The sequence below is a fragment of the Eptesicus fuscus genome, chromosome 18, assembly GCF_027574615.1.
Source record: "Eptesicus fuscus isolate TK198812 chromosome 18, DD_ASM_mEF_20220401, whole genome shotgun sequence".
NCBI lineage: Eukaryota > Metazoa > Chordata > Mammalia > Chiroptera > Vespertilionidae > Eptesicus > Eptesicus fuscus.
Window position 1 is genome coordinate 36,614,888 of NC_072490.1, and position 21,851 is coordinate 36,636,738.

General features: G+C 50.1%; 1 protein-coding gene across 3 annotated transcripts in view; it reads left to right on the forward strand.

Moving 5' to 3' along the window:
* Positions 1-593: 593 nt before the first annotated feature.
* Positions 594-21,851, forward strand: part of ATP2B2 (ATPase plasma membrane Ca2+ transporting 2) — a 130,164-nt gene continuing 108,906 nt past the window's right edge. For all 3 annotated transcript variants that reach the window (XM_054729772.1, XM_054729773.1, XM_028127286.2), the window contains exon 1: positions 594-793. In XM_054729772.1, coding sequence (XP_054585747.1) covers positions 595-793 — 199 coding nt within the window. In that variant the 5' untranslated portion in view covers position 594. The remainder of the gene's footprint in view (positions 794-21,851) is intronic.

The window sequence follows — 21,851 nt, forward strand, 5'->3', positions numbered from 1 at the left end:
CAGCATGTTACATAGCACAGTAGACAATTAGGAAATTGGGTATTTTATGCCTTGGGGGTGGTATATCATGGGGTCTCCAGGAGAGTGCCAGTAAGTTAGGATTTACAGTACGTGCTGGTGTGTTATGGGGTGTCATACAAAACACCCACATTAGGGTGCCTGGGTGTTACTTTGGGCGGGCACACATACACACATACACTGGGCCTTCCTGAGCACCCATTCCATAAGGCCTCCAGTTCCTGACTCTTGTCACCACTCTGTGCTTGCCCCCACAGGAGCCACCGTCCCTGACCATGTAGATGCCAGCTCCGGGGAGCAGCATGGGCCCCGCTGAATGGAGACTACTGGGACTAGAGCCCTGAGCCCCTCCAGCCCCTGGACTTCACCCTGCACCCAGAGACACCCCTTGGAGTTCACCACTGCTGCTGTCAGCCCACCTCGACTGCCCCCTCCCCCTGGGACCCGGAGTCGGCCACCAGGAGCCGCAGCCATCCAGTGAGGTTGTGCTGAAGACAGCCACACAGAGCCATCACCCAGTAGCCTCTGGTCCAGTGCTGACCCTCGGGCCCACCCTGAGCAGGGACTGTGGCAAACATGGGTGACATGACCAACAGCGACTTTTACTCCAAAAACCAAAGAAATGAGTCGAGCCATGGGGGCGAGTTTGGGTGCACGTTGGAGGAGCTCCGCTCCCTCATGGAGCTGCGGAGCACTGAGGCTGTGGTCAAGATCAAGGAGACTTACGGGGACACCGAAGCCATCTGCCGGCGCCTCAAAACCTCACCTATCGAAGGTAGGTGTGGGGGACTCAGACCCAGGGCTGTCATCCTGGTGACTGCCATTTGTGTTGGCTCCAGGAGCAATATGCATAATATTTAACCTCAGGGATGTCTTGGACAGGGGCTGATAATGCCAGTATGGCCATTCTGGTGTATTCTAGCTGAGGGTCAGCCCCTTTGGATAGGCCAAAGGATGGAGCTTCCATTTTCTCCCCATTGTGAGTTGGGGTCTGACCCAAGCCATCTGCAGAGAGAACCACAGGAACAGAGCTGGGTCAGGGGCTATGTTCTGGAAACCAGATACCAAAATCAGCCAGAATGGGCAACTCACATCCACTTCAGGAGTGGGCTCATCAGCCTGGAAATCTGGGAGGTACCCAGTCTCCAAGGCGGGGCCAGAAGGGAGGCTGGTGGGGCCAGAAGAGAAGCCATGTCTTACTTGCCTTCGTCAAAGCTCAGGCGGGACTCCTGCTTCCCCCTCCCCCATCTACAGTAGTTGTATTCCAGGATCCAGCCACCAAGCCCCTGGCCTCCCTTCCCCAGGCCCCAAAAATCCCCTTGTCTGGGCTCCAGCATGGAACCACAGCATTGCTGCAATGCAACCAATTCCAGCTCCCCAACCCCTGCCTCTGGGCTGGGTCCTCTCCGTGTGTCCCAAATCCAGACTCTGACTTGGGGACTCCTAGGTCTCTGGGCAGCCATAGGCCTTGGAACTGCTGGACAGACAGGGCAGGCAGGAAGATGGGCCATCACGGGAAGGGTGACAGGTGCCATGTCTATCTTGCCCTTGACATTGGTGTGGAGCTTATTTGCAACCGCCAAAATAAGTAGGCCTGCAACTCCAGAGAAAAGATTTCAACCTCCTGGGGGCTTCTCTGGAGGGGGCCAAAGCCCAGCCGTCTACCATGAGGCAGAGGAGAAAAACCAGTCCAGCTCAGGCACCAGAACTCAGTTTGAGTCTCCATCCCCACATGAAGGAAAAGAGTTCCCTACATGAATCCCAAAGGCATGGTGTGAGGCTCTTCTCAGGGAATCCCCAATCCTATAACTTTGTGCAAAGAGGCTGCATCAAGCCTCAGTTTCTTTCTCTGGAAAATGTGGCCAGCACCTACTTCACAGTGCCTAGTGGAGGCCTGAGAAGGCAGTAGGTGCTCAACAATTGGCAGCCATGTTATTCTAAGGAGAGTGGATAACAATTCCTCCCCCAGGTATAGTCCACAACCTGGGAGGCAGGCAGCATCTGAATCCTTATCCCCATATGACAGAGAATAAATCTGAGGCCAGAGATTCCTCTCACTCCATCTCCTAACTCGAGTCCCCATGCCTTGTGCATGGCTGGGCACTAACCCTGAATGCATTTCCTACAGAGGTTGCTTATGGACCTAGGTGCTCAACTAGGACCTGCCAGTCTGTGGTTGCCTGTGCCTGCACCCCACTGCACCCAGTAGCTTGGGGCATCTGTGTCTCTCTTCTTCTGGGGCCCTTTAGAGTCAGGAGGAAGAGCTAAGCCTGTTCCTTCTTCCAAGATTGGCTGCTGTCTCTGATGTTGTGCCTCTGGGCTGAGCCCAGGCTAAAGTTTAGAAACACCTTTGTTTTCTTGGTGTCTGATTGTTTGGGCAGGGAGGGTAGGAATAGAGGAAGCATCCTCTCTTCACTGTGTGCTTCTAGCTCAGGTCTCGAGAATGACCACATGTGGCCCTGCAATTGGAGCGGTCTCTGCCTTGGGGCTCCTGAACCCCAGCCTTGTGCGGACACTAGTCTGTGGCAGAATGGCTGTGCGTACCTCCGCCACCAAGCTGGCATACCCGGCCTCCTAAGAGGCAGGGCTGCCCAAGGGGTCTTTGCCTTCTGAATAGGACCGGGAGATTCTCTTGAATCAGGAATTTTTAAGTGTCTCTGGGCTCCAGGCCTGGATGGAAGCTGTGGCCCTTCTCCTCAGAAAAGCAGCCAACTGCATGCAACAGATATGGCTCATACCATCAGGCCTTCACAGAGCACCACAAAGAATTCCGTCCTCCCCTCCCACTTGACAGGCTCTCACCCCCTGGGACATTGAGTGGCCCATCACCAAGCTCCAGCACTGTGTGGGGCCAATTCCAGTCGGCTCATTGTGTCCTGCACCCGAGGGCAGGAATCATGTCCTGCTCCTCTCTGTACATTCAACACCTAGTCTGGTGCCTGGCACAGAGGAGAGTATGTAACTTGCTCATAAAACCCTGAGACATGGCCATTGAGTCCCTAGCCCACAGGGAGCAAGCAGCTCAAATGTCAGCAACCAAAACAGTAAATAATCCAGACCAAGTGCAGCACAGGCCCCAGAGCTCATAAGAGAGATGAGGTGGGTGGGCAGTGAAGGTCAGAGCAGGCTTCCTGGAGGAGGAAGTGTTGGGCTATGGAGGAAAGAGAAGAGAATAAAGCAGCATTTCTTAGAATCCCATAGAATATCAATGTGTTATAAGAGTTAGGCATTACATGAAAAGTAAAGGGGACTCAGTTTTCTCATCTATAAAATGGAAAGAATAGTGACAGCTCTGACTAGTGCTCTGCCACCTGCCAGCTGTGCGTCTGCCTTTATATCTTTTGTCTGACCTCTCTAAGCTTTGGTTTCCTCATTTTTCATGAGGACCAAATGAGATCTCTGATGGGAAAGGTCTCAGAGGAGGAGGAAAGCCTGCGGTAGGGTTAACCAGAGCCCTACTGCATTGGTCCCTAGAAGGATCTCCCAGGGTGCAGGTGGAGCTAAAAGAGGCTTGGGGAGGGGCAGAAGAGCATAATACCACAGACCCTAGATTTGGATGCCCTGCGTTCAAATCCCAGTCCTGCCATTTACCTGCTGTGTGACTGTGGGCAAGTTACTTGACCTCTCTCTGCCTCAGTTTCCTCATTATCTCCTGTAAAATGGGGAATTGATAGTGGTTACTTCATAGGGTTGTGGTGAGGACAAAGTGGAATAGCTTGGAACAGCTCTTGGCACATGGGCAGACTAAACACCTCAATTTCCACATCAGTAAAGTGGGTTGTGAACATTCTCATTCATTGAGATCAGTATCTAAGTGCTTAATAAATGTCAGCTCTTATTGGTCTTCATTGATTATTACTACTCTGGAAGAAGCAGTCACATTCTCCAGAAAGGGTGGAATCTGACTCTTCTGGAACACTGGTCAGTGTCCCCACATGGTGCCTCACTTTGTAGTGGGCTATTCTGCATCCTTATTACACATGTGCCTGGAAGCAGGAGTTGTTATCTCATTTTACAGATGAGGAGCATGAGGATTTGAGGTCATCACCACAGTTCACATCAAAGCAGACTTTGAACACAGCTCTGATGGCGCCCAGGTGTGCCATCAGCCCCGAGCCAGGCATGTGCACCGGGGCACAGTCCTCTAGGTGCTCTCTGTCTGATGAGGGCCTGGGTAGGGTGGGCCACCAGGGAACTTTTTATTCTCTCTCATGTTTAGCATTTGTCTTGCCCTGTGTGCCTCTTCTGATTTACAGAAGTGCTTCGCCTCCAGCCCAGCCCCTAACTTAGAGCCGTGTGGTGTGGATCTGTGCCAGCTCCACACAGGGACTCAGGTTGGCCATTCCTGACAACCCTGCCCCTCATCTGCCCCCAGTGAGCAAGCCCTGGCCTCTGAATCACACTATAGGAAACTGCTCCAGGCCATGCATAAATTAGCCTTCCCCTTCGTCCAGCTAACTTTAAGCAAAAAGATCTCTGCAAGTGATAGAGAGGGTTTAAAGTCATGGAAATCTATTCCCACCCAGGGCACCGCCTGCTGCCAGCACAGGCCAGAGGCTCAGCTCCCACAGACAGGCAGTGTTGGATTTTCTACCAAAAGGCCCAACTCTGGGGATAACTGTTGTGTAAACCTCGTCCCTGTGAGGCCAGGAGTGGCCTCTGCCCCCAACTTGAGCTTCATTTATTTCCTTTTCCTCGACTAGTTCTGTTCTATTCTGGTAATGCCTTTTCCTCTGCCCTCACTGCCCCCTTTCCTTCCACACCCTTTCACTCGGGGACATAGGGCCCCAGAGACCCAGGTTCAAATCCTGGCTGGCTTACTCTTACAGGACACTGGGAGAATTTAATGTAACCTCTCTGAGCCTTAGTTGCCTTATCTGTGAAATGGGGATACTAACACTACCTACCTCTCAAATGTTGTCCACATGAAAGGCTTAATGCAGTGTTTGGTAGACCCCAGACACTTACGAAATGGTGATATCATTGTTGTCATGATGCCTAATATTTCTTTTCGAAAACAATATGCATGAGCCCCATCCTTGTGAATTAGGCAATTAATAAGACAGTGCCCAACGAAGAGTTAATGTGCTGTTAGAGGAGACTTCCCAGAGTAGGCAAACTCATGACGAGTCTGGAAAGATGGGTAGTGGATGTTGGGGTGGCTTGTGAGATCCTGGAAGCAGGAGCTGTTTGTCATTCTCCACCGTGTCCCCAGTGTGATGCCTGGGGGCTCGGAATTATTCACAGAATGACGGAAGAGAGGGAGAAAGAAGAGATGGGGAAGCCCTGGTGCCCCTCTCTGTGTAGGATAGAAGGCTGCAACCTGGGGACAGGACACAGGACACCCTATGTCACCCATGGAACAGTTGGCTTCAGGTCCACAAGCCTAGAGTGGCACTTCCCGAAGCTGCTCCACACACACAGCTCACGTCCTTCACTTCCTGTCACCCGCACCTCAGGCTGTCGGAGGGGCAGCTCAAACAAGTCCCCCTGGGCACTCCCTGTATTGCATGTTTTGCAGTGTGGGAGAAAGGGGAACAGCGAAGATGGGGCAGCAGCAGGTGGGGTGGGAACTGGATACTTCAGAGAGTTGTGAAACGGAACCTCCAGTTAATTTTGTATGAATCCTACAGCCTGCCCAAGTGGAGAATAGAGAGGGCCTGGGGGAGGATGGAGGGCAGATCATGGGGGCTGGTGCCTCGTGTTGCATAAATATGATGTTAGCAGAGAATGCCCCTCCGACCTGGCAGGGCTCAGGTCACCCACAGAGCTGCTGCCACCAACTGGGCATGGGAGAGTGTGGAGGCAGCCGGTGGGGGTCTTCTGTCTGTCATTGTGATGTCACTGTCTGTTTCCCTAAGGATCACTGGGCCCTGACAGGTTGACAGGGAAACTGAGGCAGCCACAGATTCAGTTGGGTGCCAGACAGGGTGAAGCTGGGGACTGCTCAGATACTGGGTCCACGTGGGGAGTTCACTGCCTGGCCAGAGATAAACGAGAACAGCTCCCTGGGTCTTCATTTAAGGCCCAGGACTCTGTCGGGTGCAAGGCCTGGAGGATAAAAACATCCAAGTATTTAAGAGACTGAGAAAACTAGCCACCTTTGCAAATGCATGCATGGGTGGGGGAGGGGAAAGCATGAAGATTGTTGGGGAGGGTGGGGGGAGTTTCCAACCTCATCTGTCACCACAGACAAGATACTTAGATTCTCATGACCTCACTTTTCTTATTTGTAAAATGGGGATTGTGCTACTTCACTCTTTGCCATTAGGAGATAGTGAGTTGAAATTGCTTTGAAAGTTTTCCACAAAAGAATTATCATCTTCCAGTATTCATTGAGTATTTCTATCTATTAGGATTCTGGTTGATAAAAACCCATCTCAAATTGACTTACGCAAAAAAGATATTTTCTGGCTTGTGCAACCAGAAAGTCCAGGGACTGATGGCCTCAGGTAAGGCTGGATCCAGGGTCTCCAATACTGCAGGAGGACTGTGTTCATCCCTCTCCTAGTATCTTTCTTTTCCACTGTCCTCAGGCAGGTGCTCACCCTATGAGGGCCCCAGCATCTTCAGTCTAACACCTTCCCATCTCAGCCACTCCAGTGCCAATGGGCACCTCTTTCTCAGGGCCTCCTCTTAAGTACCAGAACAGACTCTCACTGGCACAAGCAGGAGTCACATGGCCAATTTTGAACCAATCTTTGTGGCCGGAGGATGGAATAGGCTAATAGGTCAGACCTGGGTCACATGCTTGCTACAGAGGGGCCAGTCCACCCAAACCACATGGAGACTGGAGGAGGAGAGGGAAATGGAGGCAAAATACACATGCTTGTGGGCCTACTGTGTAGAAGGCTCCTGCTGTGTGCTGAGGAGTGTACGGAGGAAGAGCAGGCATGTTCCGTGCTCTTGAGGGGTGCTTGACCTGATGGGGAGGAAGGATAGAATTAAGAAAGCAGTTGAGGAGTGAAGGCAGGATTCAGAGCACCAAATATGGAGTGATAATAACCAAATCACAGCACTGTTAATTGTTACACCACGGTAATGGGCATAAGCTGGGCCTGTCTAGGCAAAGTAGGTCTTCAACTAGTGTTCCAGCAGTGAAGTGGCCCACTCATGTCATAGTCAAATTCTGGCTCCACTTCTTATCCAGCTGTGGAGCATTGGGCCCTTTCTTTAACCTCTCTGTGCTTCAGTTTCCTTATCTGTGACATGGAATAATAACAGTGCCTCTTTCATAGGGTTGTTGTGAGGGTCAAAGTAATATGTGTAAAGCGCTTAGTGCCTGGCACATGGCAGGTGCTATATCCGGGTCAGCTGTTTTATTATTCTACTAGAGGCCCAGGGCATGAAATTCGTGCATGAGTAGGCTCCCTAGGCCTGGCTAGTGATCAGGGCCAATCTGTGGGGCGACTGGTGGAGCGACCTGTGGGGCTGCCCACTCATCGGCCCCACCCCCTGCTGCTGCCGCCAGTTGCTTCCCTCTGAGGGGCAACAGGCAGGGCGATTGGGGGGGCCCCTACTGGCACCTGCCTTAGCTGGCCTGTGGGCTGGGGGCAGCTCCTGCCTTGAGCGTCTGCCCCCTGTTGGTCAGTGAGTGTCATAGCGACCAGTCATTCTGCCGTTCAGTCGATTTGCATATTAGGCTTTTATTATATAGGACTAGAAGCCCAGCACTCGAAATCGTGCAGCCCCGCCCATGCCCTTCCCGAGCCACTGCTGCCACTGCTGCCACGGGCCTCGCGAGCTCATTTGTGCCTAGCTGGTCCCCATTCCTTTCTCCCCAGTGTTGAGTGTCTGAGCCGTTGGCTGCTCCAAACCATTTGGCTCTTTCCTTTAGTACAGCTTTTACCTTCTGCCTCAATTCCTCTCCCAGCTCGTGCCCTTCCCCCACGCATTGTCTCCCCCCACCGCAGGCTGCATGCACCCCAGCCCCTCCCCCCATGGCGGGAGCACCTCTGGTCGCCTCCTGGGGACCTGCACCATGCTCCCCGCCCCCGCCCACTCGGCACCTATCCCCTGCGCCCTCTTCGCCGCGTGGCCCATGGAGAGCCAGTGCCGCAGGACTCCCCCAAGTCCCAGAGTCCCACCCTATAGGGCCAGCGCCACAGGACTCCCCTGATGCACCTCCTGGTCAAGTCCCCACCCATGCCCACGGGGACACAGCGTCAAGTCCCCGCCCACTCACGCATGCCTCACAGCACACGTAGCTCCACCCATCCACGCATGCCTGTCGTGCATGCAGCTTCCTGCTGATCAGTCGTTACCGCGTGATGGCGTGACGATCACAGGCTTTTTATAACATAGGATAGCAGGAACTCTCTGTGTGACTATAAGGGACAGGTTGGTTTAAATTAGTGGAGCTAAGAAAGGTAGCTTATCTGAGCAAATCAATGGGCTTGAGCAACACACGTGAATCTATGATTTTTTTTTTAAATGTCAGCACCATATTTGATTTGCAGTACTTATACACCCCACCCCACCACCACCACCAGGGGGGAAAATCCTTTAAAAGCACAGCTTTCTATGAAAGTCTGATGAGTCATATGTGGACACTTTCCAAAATGCTACCCGCACATCTTTCTGAATCATCAATAAAATAAACCCACCTGTTGATTAATATGTGCTATCCACTTTCCTAGGGTGGGGGCAGGAGAGTGAGTGCTAGGCAAACAGTTCTGCAGGCCTGGGGGTGGCTAGCAGAGTGCAGAACAGTTAGGGAAAGAGCTCGACCTGTCACTGACCAAGCGATTCTAAGTGGATATCAGCAGGACTAGAGGACCTCGTGTCCCAAGGAAGACACGCTGGCCAGGTAGGCGCTTTGCACAGTCAGGTACCTAAAGGGGGAATCGAGGGTATGGGCAGTGGGGGCGCCTCTCACCAGGCAGACTGACCATTCAAAAAGCCTGAGTCCCAAAGCCACCCCCCGGCTGTAATTTACTGTGTGCAAACTTATCAGGTTCAGACTCTCTCTCTCTCATGTAGTCCTCACAGCAACCCCTTGAGCAGGAAACAAATGCTTGGAGAGGAAGCCATCTCCATGGAGGCATCTTTGCTTTGCAGAATGAATACGCACTGAACGCTAAGTGCCTAGTGCATGCTCAAAAAAGAGAAGGAATGAGAAGAGCATTAACTCAGAGTCCCAGCTCCAGCACTGAGACCCTTGAGCAAGTCACTCCCTCCCTCTGAGCCTCACTTCCCCATCTGTAAATGACATCATAATAATGCCCACCTTCCAGAACCAGAAGATACAGGTGTTCAGAGAATATCCCATTGCTTCCCCTGCTTCTGTCATGACAAGTGGAGATGTACTCTGACACAAACTCATTTGTTAAACAGATGTTTGTTCTATGTGCAGGCTTGGGCCACATTGCTCTTCTGGGAAGAGACATTCCAAACTCTCCACAGGAGCGATTTGTGTGTGGTGTGGCTACACATGAGACAGATGGGAGGCCGGTACAGGGACAGCTTTCCAGAACATTCCTTTCTCATCCAAGGAGCAGAGATAGAGGTCAGACAGGAGACAACCCCAGGGGCACAGAGGCAGGCAGGATCCAGTAGGAAAGACGGCAGCCAGGGGCAGGGGCCAGGGAGGAGCCCCTCCTGACTGCCTTTCTTTCCAGAGCTCCCTAAAGATTCCCAGGAAAGGGGCTGCAGAGTTGGGTTGTACATCACCCCTTTCCTGAAGACTCTCCCCTTCTAGCTGCAGTCCTGGCTACTAGCTGTGATATCTGAGACACATCACCTCATTGAATCTTCACCAACCTTTGAAGCAGGAACTGTTCGTATCCCCAATTTATGGATGGGGAAATCGAGGCTCAGAGCACCACTACTAACAAGAGGCCCAGTCAGGGTTGGTACCCAGACAGGCTAGGTCCCGAATGTGCACACATCCTCTTTAATCTACTGCCTCCTGTTGCCAAAGTAACTCTACAACAAGAGGGCGTGTGCTAAAGGTTAAGGAAGGGTCAGCCCTGCCTGATTGGCAAGGCTTCCAAGGACAGGGAGGAGCTGAACAAGCAGAGCTAGGGAGGAGAGCACATTCTTAGTGTGGGTGACAGCCTGAGTGAAGGCCCTGAGGGGAAACCGGATTGTGCACGGGGAGACGTGAGGAATTCATTGTGCTGGAGCTTAGGATATATCTCAAAGGGTAGAGGACTCCAGCCCACAGACAATGGACTGACTTCTATAGACTCTAGGTTTTCATTGGTTTGATGCAGTATGTGCAGACTGTCAGCTTGGATAACAGGTCTTTCTGAGCCGTCCATGTGAGTGTGGAATGATCTGTGAGCTCTATGAGGGTAAGGCCCTGAGTATAGTTCCTCTCCAGGGGCCAGGTGAGCCAAAGAACTCACTGAGTGCAGGGAAACTAAAGGTTCCCTTGGGGTTCCTCAGCGGTGCCTTAGGGGACAGGGTGGTGCTGAGTGACCTTTCCTCCCCACCATGTACCAGAGAGGCTCCTCTATTTAATCTGTTTTGCATGATAGGGCATCTGGAAAAATTTTTTAAAAGGTGTTTTGTTTTTATTTTCAAAAGAAAAGAAAAAAAATTTAAACCTCTGGTGTAGGAGAAAGGTGCTAAATTAGAGTGTTAGCCTGGGTTGGGGCCCAGGTAATTTTAAGTTCCCAGTGCCTCAGTTTTTATATCTGTAAAATGGAGCACGTAATATCCAGCTCCCAGGACCCATACTGATCTGTTGGTTAAGTGAGAAAATACACACAGAGTACCTGGTCCCCAGGGGGCCCTCGGGGAAGGTTCACCTTGCACCACCCCACCCTAGCCATGGTCTGGCCTCGTGTGCTCCAACCACCAGTGTTAGAAGACACGCTGAACTGGGAAGACTGAAGAGGAGACCAGCCTGACTTTGGCCCTTATTAGCCAAGACTCTCCCCAAGCTCCACGTTAAGAAAGAGGGTGGGTCTGGCAGTCTCTGTGGCTATTCCAGGCTCAGACATTCTAGAATTGTGGACTTGCTGCTGCAGTGCCCCCAGGAGTGCCAACATCAGACTGGCCAGAGGGAGGCTAGCTCAGAGCCGGGCCCCAGATTCCTCTTCCCTTGAATGACTAACATCAAATCCTTTGGGTATGGCCAAGGCCCCACCACAGCCCAGGCAGGGGCAGTGCCCTTGGCGTCTCGCCCCAAATCCAGGCCCAGCAAACTTTTCCTCCCAGGAGGCTTTGGAGCCCTACCCACACTGGCTTCCAAAGGCCCTGTGTGTTCCCTGGCCCGGGCCTCTGGGACACCGGACTCTGATTACTTTGCACCCCTGAGTTTCCGTTTTCTTATCTGTCAAGCTGAGGGGTGAGAGATGTTACTCAGTAATGCAGGCTGGACTGTCTCTAGCTTTAGGCAACCTCGAATGTCCACCCAGCCTGGGTCCCACAGAGGTCAAGAGAGCTGAAGCAGCCTCTCCCTCCAGGCCTGCCTGTCACACGAGAGGCCCTGACAGAGCAGGTAACTTATTTATGCAGGCCCCCCTCACCCCACGACGATTATCTTACTCCTCCTGGCACAATCCAAGCCCCTGCTGTGGTTTCAGACCTGGAGTTATTTATAGTCAGTGGAAATTAGCACCTCTGCAGATGGTTCCCTTGTACCCACCTGGCAGCGTCAGCCTCCACCCCAAAGGGAGGCCCCCTGGAAATTTCCGTGGTCCCAGCAAATGATCCAAGGGACCATTTCTAAACAGAGAAAATCCGGCTCTTTCTGTGGGATAGCTCTGGACAAGTTGCCATGGAGTTGAGAAGTACAAGCAAGCTCTTCCAGTCTATGATAAGGAAGGGCTGCGTGGAAGAGGTGGTATTGAGCAAGACGTTGAGAGACAGGCAGAGTTTGCAGTGGGGAAAGGCACTCCAGGTAGAGGGAAAAGTATGGACAAAGGCACAGAGGCAAAGAAGAAGGGTATGTAAAAGAGCCAATCATCTGGTCAGGGCAGGGAACAACCAGAAGTAGTGATGATCTGCCCTGGCCAGCTTGGCTCAGTGGATACAGCATCGGCCTGCGGACTGAAGGGTCCTGGGTTCGATTCTGGCCAAGGGCACGTGCCTGGGTTACGGCTCGATCCCCAGTGGAGGGTGTGCAGGAGGCAGCCGATCAATGATTCTCTCTCATCATTGATGTTTCTATCTCTCTCTCCTTCTCTCTTCCTCTCTGAAATCAATAAAGAAATATATATATTTTAAAAAAGAATTAGTGATGATAATTAAGAGTAACTGAGCATTATAGATGTTCCAGATACCATTCTAAGAGCTTTACATACATCATACCTCATTGCATCCCCCCAACCACCTTATGGAGTAGGCACTGGTATTATCCTCATTTTTACACATAAAGAAATTGAGGCACAGAGAAGTTAAATAACTTGCCCATGGTCACACAGCTAATGAACAGAGGAAATGGATTCAAACCCTGGCAGGCAACTCCAGAGTCTGTACTATGACTCTTTTTGTTAAGTCAAAAAGTTTGGGCTTAAATTAAGAGGCAAAAGGGAGCCCCAAATGTTCTTGAACAGGGAAGTAGTGTGACTGAGACAATGGGTCTGGCAGGAATGAGTTTGGTTTGGAATGGGGAGATAAAGCCAGTGGGGAGGGAGGAACAGACATCTGAAAGAGGGGTGACAGGGTTGGACCTGGTCAGGGAGGTGGTGAGAGAGAGGAGGAAGCTTCAAGCAGCAGAACTCAGCCTGTAATAGGTGACAGAGAGAGGGGTGTCAACGCAGACTCATTTTCAAGATAGCACTAGCTGCTCTTGATAGAGATGAGCCAACAAGGAGAGGAGCAAGGTTGGGGGGTAAGATAAAAGGTTTGTGCTGGGCACTGTGCATTCTCAGGGCCTGGGGGATAGGATGGCAGGCCTGGAACCCTAGAGAGAGGGTGGCCCTGGAGGTGGAACATCTAAATGACGGAGATATCTATAGAGAAGTCTTGTCTCTACTAACAAGTCCCAAACCTGCATGGGGGAAGTCAACCGTGGGAAGGCAGAGATTTGGGCCTGTGTTGTTCACCACTGTATCCTGGCACCTAGAACAGTGCCCAGCACAGAGTACACTCAATAAATATGCAGGAATGAATTCACCTGGGGGTTCATCAAACACAGGTCCTTAGGGAGCATCAGCTGCTAAGGGAGCAGGCATCACACAAAGTAGAAGTCAGAAAACAGAAGGAGAAGGTTGGCTGCAGGTAGGGTATGATTAGGGTGTCTGACACTGGATGAGCAGTCACTTAGACGTAGGGATTGCAGGAGAGTTGAAGGAAGACAATGAAGGAGCAACAGCCTCAAGGACAGACTACTAGATGAACTCTTGGAAAGATGTCTGTTGGACAAAAGAGCAGAATACAGCATTCCCTGGGGCTGCCCTGCCAAACACACGCCAGGCAGGGCAGATGGGAAAGGAGCCTGGGGGACTCATGGACCCATGGGACCACAGGTCTAGAATGGCTCTCAGGGACCGTTTCATCCATGAGACTCTGAGGCCCAGGAGGGAAGGGACTTACCCAAGTGCACAGTGGGTGAAGACCCAACCCAGGGCTGGGGCCCCAGAATTGCCCCTGAACTTGGTAAAGGGGCAGATGTGCCTCCTCCCTATCCCCATTGCAGCCTCCCTACCTCCCCACAGACCCTCAGCTCTCTAATCTATCCCTGCCCTGGTGTAGTTTCCAGTGGCCGCCATAATAAAGGACCGCAAACTGAGTGACGTAAAGAACAGAAATGCATTGTCTCACTGTTCTGGAAGCTGGAAGTCTGAGATCAAGGTGTGTGGGGGGGATGGGGGGCGGGGGGAGAGACACAATTCAACCCAGAACATTCTAACTTGAGACAGTCACTTCTGTGCTTGCAGCCTCAGTTTCTCTCCTATAAAGTGGGGACATGATGGGAATAGATGAGGACCATGGTGAGAGCAAATGAGTTCACTTCTGTATGAACCTGTGTCTCCAAGAGCCCATCACGCAGTGCAGCCTAAGCATTAAGCAGCAGACGCCCTGGGTCTGATCCCAGCAAATGACTTCACCTCTCATAACCAGTTTACTCATCTGTGAAGTAGTGCTGATTCCTGGGCCGTTGTGAGGAATACATGAGCTGGTGGGACAAGTAAGCACGCACAGCACAGTGCAGGAAGCCCACAGCGAGTGGAACTGCCATCATTATTGTGCAGTGGAGATTAGCATCAGTGACATTGTACATTGAGGCACAATGTACCCGAGGTCACTTGCCAACAGGTTGCCATCATTCTATCATCATCATCATCATCATCATCATCATGAACATATTAGAGTTGTAAGAAGCTGAGGCCCAGAGAGTGAAAGATCTTATCCAAGCTTGCACAGCCATCTGGCACAAAACCAAATGAGAATCTTTTTTAACCACATCCCTATGTGATATATTTTTAAGTAATTCCTAAATGCCCAACATTAGCTCTTTCAGCTGTTCCATGGAACATTACAGAAAGTAGATGTTACAGAGAACATAAAGCAACGTGAATGAGGCTCATGAAATAATGTGGCGTGAACAAAGCAGGGCTTGGCATAGTACATGGCAAGAACTCCATAAAAACAAATGCAAAGAGAAAAGACTTAAAGGAAACATCCAGGCTGTTCCTGTGTTGGGGTTGTGGGGTGAGATTAGGGGCGATGGTTTTTCAGCTTCTCTTTCTGCACCGGTGAGTAAGGTGGGTCAGCGAAGGCATGCTGGTTGTAAGCAAAAGAAGCTATCTTCGTGGGCAGAATGGGCTGGTCTCCCCAAGTTGGAGCAAAGGCTGAAAACCCTAGTTGTGTTTTCCTGAGTGATACTGGGACATGCAGGGATCTGTGGCAGGACTGGCAGAACAGATGCCCTTTGGGGAATGTGGGGCGGGGGGAAATCCGCTCCCGCTGTTTTGGGCCCTGTGTCACTTAGGATTCCAGGCGGTGCTATGCTAGTACATGCCGTCACCCAGCTCTCTGGGTCAGGAGGGAGTCCTCCTTTGCAGAGTGTGCTGATTTTGTAGTGTAAATGCTCCCACCATGTCACCAATACGATGGCATTAATGCACAGTTGGGAAGAGATGTGCAGTAGCCCACCATTATATAGTATTTCTACCATGCAGATTCAAGAGAGTAGAGCCTGTCTGGCCAGTGTGGCTCAGTGATTGAGCATCAACCTATGAACCAGGAGATCACAATTCAATTCTTGGTCAAAGCACATGCCCAGATTGTGAGGTCAATCCCCAGTAGGGGGGCGTGCAGGAGGCAGCCAATCAATGATTCCCTCTCATCATTGATGTTTCTATCTCTCTCTCTCCCTTCCCCTCTGAAGTCAATAAAACATATATTAAAAATAAAATAATCTAGGGCTTAATCCTGAGAACGGCAAGCCAAAGGACCCAGCTAGGAGAGGTACAGGGGCTCAGAGCAGCCACAGCCAGCCCACACCCCAACCCCACCTCAGCCCCCCACCTTCTCCAGGGAGGAAAGTAAATAAACTAAATCTCTTGTCACACTGCCTGAGAGCCCACCCTTAGAAATTCTCCCAAGAGGACCCAGACACCCCTAGTTGAAGAGTATCCTAGGACAGTCTTCTCAAGTACCCCTAAGGGTAGATGAGAGTGAATGGGGACCCTCAGGGGTTGGGAGTGATCCAGATACAAGGGAAATACCCCTGAAGGCTTAGGTCAAATCCCACAACTATAGGCAGAGTGGGCGTCCTAAGCCTAGTGAATCCATGAGTCGCTAGGAAGCCCCATTGACCCTCCAGGAAGATGCTAGGTCTCTCCTGTGACCGCAGGTCTCTAGCTCGTGGCCACAGTTGGCCAAGGTGAAGAAGCAGCCTCCCACCTGAGAACCCGAGTGTCTCCAGCTCCCGCTTATTGGGGATCACCTGGTGGCAGCAGAAGGCTTGGCCTAGCCGCTAGAGCAAGCCTGTCAAACTCAAAGGCTAACACGGGCCAAATAAACAAGGTTTAAGTTTATGTGGGCCACACACAAAAAAACCAAAAGCTTCAGTTTTCATAGAAACGTAGGTTTATTTTGATAGAGGCATGCTGAATACAAAGGGCTGAAATAAACGAGTAATTGTTAACATAAAATAATAGAACATTTTAATAAAAATTAATATTTTTTCTTGAACATTAACTTACCAGACACTGAATAACTGCACAAATTAATAAACATAACGCAAATAAACCTATTTTTCTTGTTCTCCGAAAGCAAAATGTTTCCTGTTGCGCACACTAAACAAGTCAGTCCAAGGCCAATGATGTGGCAATCGGCCGCTAAAATATTCGCTGCTAGTATTAGTGGAGAGAAAAGGTGCACCTGCGCGTAAGCCGCATAAGGGAAATGAATGCAACACGATTATAGTAATCAGTCTTTAGCAAACGTTGTAGTTCATTATTAATAATTATCTATAACAGGATATTGTAAAAATTAAGTTATGAAATTTTTATTAAAAGGTTTCTTACATACCGTTATATTGGCGGGGCGGCAAAAATATTCATTGTGGGCTGCATGCGGCCCACGGGCCCACGAGTTTGACATGCTTGGGCTAGGTGCTCTTAAATCAACAAGCAAGAGCAAGCCAGGTGATCTGATTTAGAAAGGAGCCCGAGGAGAGGTGCTGCCCTGTCCTCCAGTAATAGCTGAGTTGGCGACTACCTTGTATGGAGCAGCAAACAAGATGACACTATTATCCCTATTTTGAGGAAACAGAGTTGACTAACTTGCCCAAGTCACACAGCTGTTGGAGTAAAACCTGGGCCTGGATGAGGCCATACCTCATGCGCTTAACCATCTGTCAAAAGGGGAGGAGGAGGTGTCCCAGGACTCCGTGTTCCCCACAGAGTGGTGCTTGGACTCTGGCCCAGAGGCCTGGGAATTTTCAGTTGCTCCAAACACCCTGGAGCACAAGCCCAAATATGAGAAAGAGGGCCAGGGTTGGGGTTAGGCAGACACCTGATCTGTTAATGGGGTGGCTGAGACTTGATTCTGATTTCCGGGTCTCACGCACTGCCTCCTTGTGCCCAGCAACATCCTAAAGAGCCCCTAAGGCTGGGCCTCATGGACTACAAAAGATGAGTTCGGGGATAAATGGTGATAGGAGGAGAGTTGATTTGGGGTGGTGAACACACAATACAATATACAGATGATGTATTATAGAATTGTATACCTAAAACCTATATAATTGTATTAACCAGTGTCACTGCAATAAATTCAGTGGGGGGAAAAGGGTGAGTCCAGAATCCCAGACCCAGGGGTTGTAGGCTGTCAGCCCTGGAGCCATTTGGCAGGGCCTGGACATGGAATACTGACTGAGGGTCCAATGCTGGCTCCTCTACTCACTTGCTGTGTGATCTCAGGTAAATTACTTGCCCTCTCTGAGCTTCAGTTTTCACATTTGAAAAGTAGGTTTAGATATGCCTGCCTACAGGGTTAAGAAAATTAAATGATAATAATGGATGTATAAGCCCCTCCATTTTACATCATCCCCCCCTTCCAAATTCTTCTCCCCCACAGTGGCCAGAGTAAACAATTATGAGTCCACTTATGCCACCCCTTGCTCAAAACCTAATGGCTCCCACTGCTCTTAGAATGACATCTAAACTTCTCACTGTGGCCTGGAGACCTGGCATGATCCAGCCACCACCCTGTTGCAGGGTCTTCAAGAACAGGCTGCCAGGCCCATAGGAGAGCTGAGTCTCAGAGCTTCCTTTGAAACTATAGAGCTGGACCCTCCATTAACCCTTTGCACTCGCTTGCTTTTTTCTCGAGCTGCTACCAATGCTAACCGTGTCGAGTCACACTCGACATCCGAGTGCAAAAGGTTAATACCACTTGGGATTCCAGAATAAATTAAAGGTTGTAATTGAAAATCAATGACAATAATTATAATGTTGAAACTATAGATGCCTTGCTCCTCACTACCCTCCACAAAATTTTGACACATTCTTTGGTGGGGTGTGATGCCCCACCCCCCTGGCTAAGACTTATTTCATTCATTTATTCATTTATACATCCTTTAAAGAAGTGTTTATTGAGCACCTACTTAATACTAGATAACCATCCTAGGTGCTGGGGATAAAGTAGTGAACAAAGATCCCTTCCCTCACAAAGCTTACAGAAACAAATAAGTGAACAAGAAAATATCAGATGGACAAGGGCTTTAAGAGCTGGGGGAGGGACAGCTTAGATGGGCAGTCAAGGGGGGCTTCCCTGTGGAGGTGACATTTAACCTAAGTCTCAACTGACATGCTGGATGCCTAAGAATTGCTTTCCACAGTTGACTAAGGGTGAGTTCCAGTGGGGCTCTGGGTCTTCAGTGTTTTTAGATCCCCAGCCTATGTTAATATCTTGGGCTCTGTCAGGCATTCTGCCAGGCCCTGTAACCTTCATGATCTCCTTTTATATCATGGCTACCCTGGGAGATAAGCATTTTCAGCCTCTCGTTTTATAGTAAAGAAACTGAGGCTCAGCCTTGGCTGATGTGGCTCAGTGATTAGAGCATTGGCCCGTGCACGGAAGGCTTGCAGGTTCAATTCCCAGTCAAGGGCATATACCTGGATTGCAGGTTCGATCCCCAGCCCTGGTTGGGGCTCATGCAGGAGGCAACCAATCGATGTGTCTCTTTCACATCGATGTTTCTCTTCCCTCCCTCCCTCCCTTCTACTCTCTAAAAAATCAATGGAAAAAAATATCCTCGGGTGAGGATTAATAAAAAAGAAGAAGAAAAAATTGAAGCTCAGAGAGGACTTGCGCAGGGTCACACACAGTAAGTGGGTGACAGAGTCAGGACTTACCTTTGAGTCTCCTAACTTGCCCAGTCCTGGGCCTCTTCCCACACCTCTTTCCTTGCTGAAATGAGTTTGGGGAAATCACGGTATTAGGGGAGAATAAAAGCCTCCTACTCTATTAGAAGCTGATGTTGTCAGCTAAGGCCCAAGAGGCCAATGGGTGTTCAGGGAGATGAAAGGTCACCAAACTAGTTCAATCCCAGAGAAACAGGTATGTGGGAAAATCCTGGGCAAGCCCCACTGCAGAAAAAAAAAAAAAAAAATCCCTGCCAAAGCAAATTGTTGAGTGATGCGGGTAGCTTTGTAAATTACCACACTTTGGCTCAACGCTTAAAGGCCTAAAATGTTTTCTTTCCACTTGAGAGAGGCATCTGTAGCATTTCTTATGGGTAGGCAGGAACTAGTCTATACTTTTGGATTTTGTGCTTTCTGAGGGCAAGGGCAGTTTCATTTACCTCTGAAACCCCAGCACCCAGCAAGGATTCTATATAAATAAAAACCTGAGTGATGATTGCATGCGTGTATGCATGTGTGCATGCTGGACTGCCCGGTTCCTACTCCACCTCCCCCAACCAGAACCCACAACCCAGCTCAGCTTAGGGACCACAGAGATAGCAGAGACTCTAACCCTGGCCAAAGCCTCCAGCAGTGTCTTCACCGCCTCCCTGTACATGTCCCTTCCCAGCTTCTCTGCATTCCCTCTGCCTGGAAAGGCATGTCCCTTTTATCCCTGCCTAGAGGTTGGGTCCTGGGGGAGGGTACCAGCCTGGGAGGGGCTGCGATCTGACTACCACCCCCTTGCCAGCCTCAAGGACTTATGAGCTGGCACAAAGCCACCAGCATCCTCTTGAAGTCCTGGGAGATCTAATTACCCAGAAAGGAGAAAGTGTTGAGCGAATGAGCACAGGGCTCGGCATAATCAGTTTTTGACTGCTGCAGTTAATGCGAGCCCAGGCTGCAAAGCTGTCCCTCTGATGTTCTGATAACAGGCTCCCTCCATGGCTAGCTGTTTGATCTGAAACTGCCAGCTTTTCTGTCACCCCCAAAAGCTTTTCTAAATTGTCCTAAAATTACCATCTCTGGGAGCCAGCCGTGCTTCAGGCCCTGGCTCAGGAATGAATAAAGTACAGCCAAGAGGTGGGAGACAAAAAAAAAAAAAAAAAAAAAGGTGGGAGGCTGATGGAGACTTCCCTGAGGGCCCGGGTGAGTCCCAGTCCTGAGGTTAATTCTCAGCACTGGGGTGGGGTGGGGGGACTTGCATCTCATTTCAGTATTTTGGCCATTTTACTGATGAGGCAACAGGTACAGTGTACCCGAGGCCACTTGCCAGTAGGTTGCAGAGGTGACATTCCCACCTGGCCCAAGCCCCCGTTCTTTTAATGTATTCCAGATGCCCTCAGGTCTTAGATATTTTTCCCTCTCCCTATTTTGTGCATTCGAATTTCAGAGCCCCATGGGACACATCATGCCAGCTCTGTCCTGAAGTTTTGTCCCCGAAAATTGCCAGGGATGATGATTTTCTACAAACGTGTTTCTCGGTTAATCAGTATGTTTACCTTTTGCTGTAAATAGCCCCCCAAAAAAAAAATAATTGCCTCCAGTAGATTTTGGATGAAGCAGTACAGGGTTTAAGGGTGTCAGCCACCCCCCTTTGCAGAAATGCATAAAGTTAAACGTAACAGTGAGAGGCTTATGAGCACCTACTAAGCACTGGACATTGGGAAAACTTCGTTTGCTTATTCACCCCTTCAAAAGGGGTTTCCTGAGCACTTACTGTGTGCTAGATATAGTTCTAGGCCCTGGGGATAGATACAGCCTTGAATAAAATCAATGTCACTGCCCTTGTGGGGCTTGCATTCAAGTGTGAATGGCAAATAAATAAATAAATAAATAAATAAATAAATAATTGAAATTATATATTGCAATAAGGTCTCTGGAGGATATAAGCAAGAGCCTGGGATTGGGAATAACAGATCTTCTGAGATCCTGGGATCAGGAGGCAGAGAAGACCTGGATAATGGAAGGGAGGCTGCCATGTAGAATGAGGGAGCATGGGCAAAGGCTCTGAGATGGGACCTGAGGCAACATTTGGCAAGAAGTGAAGCCAGGATGGTGAGCAGGAGCTGGACAGCAGGAACCTGGAGGAGGAGTGTGGGTTTTTCCTCTAAAGTGAGGCAGCTGCAGGACAGCCAAGAACAGAAGAGTGACATAGTACATTATCTCATTCATTTTCACCAAGGCCCTGCAAAGCAAGTACTTAATCCTCACTCCAGCAGGTGAGCAGTGACAGAGTCTGAGAGAGAGATGGTTTAGCCAGTGAGGTGACAAAGCCACTTGTTGAACCCAAACGTGGGTGAGGATCTCTGCATCGCCCAGCCAGCTAAGGGTGGGCGTGGCCAAAACCTCAGCTAGGCTCCTACCCAGTGCCCTGCCCCCAAATGTCTTGGCACTTTGTTCTGTTCCTTTTAGTTTTGTTGCTGGGCCTCAGGCTGAACAAAACTTAATGGGATGTGATTTGAGGGTTCATCGGGAACATTTTGTTTCCTCATAAAATTGCAAGCCTTGGCAGAGATGTGCGTTCCTGGTTGCTGGGCAACCAGGTATGACCCCATGAGTAGTGGGGGCGATGATTCTTCCCAGAGAGAAGTGGCTAGGCCACCCATCTTTCCCTCCCCACAACTCCCTTCAAGACGCAGACCCTCCCATCCAGTCAGGAGAACTCACAATGAGGGGGACAACATACAAAGTAGATGTAAGCAGGAGAAGGTGACAATTTCAAAGAGACATTAAATGGGCTCAGCCCCACCCCAAAGGAAAAGTAAAGAGAAGGACCTATTCCAATATGTAGGGGAAATCCTTTATGACCACAATAGTGGCCCACATTTTACCATGTGCCAAACACTGTTTTAAGCATGTTAACATATATTAATTCATCATATCTTCACAAGAACCTTATGAAGTAGATGCTATCATCACCCCCATTTTAAAGATGGGAAAACTGAGGCCCCTGAGGCAGTCTGGCCCCAGGCCTGGAACCAAAACAAATGGATGGATGGAATGATAAGGAGTCAGCAG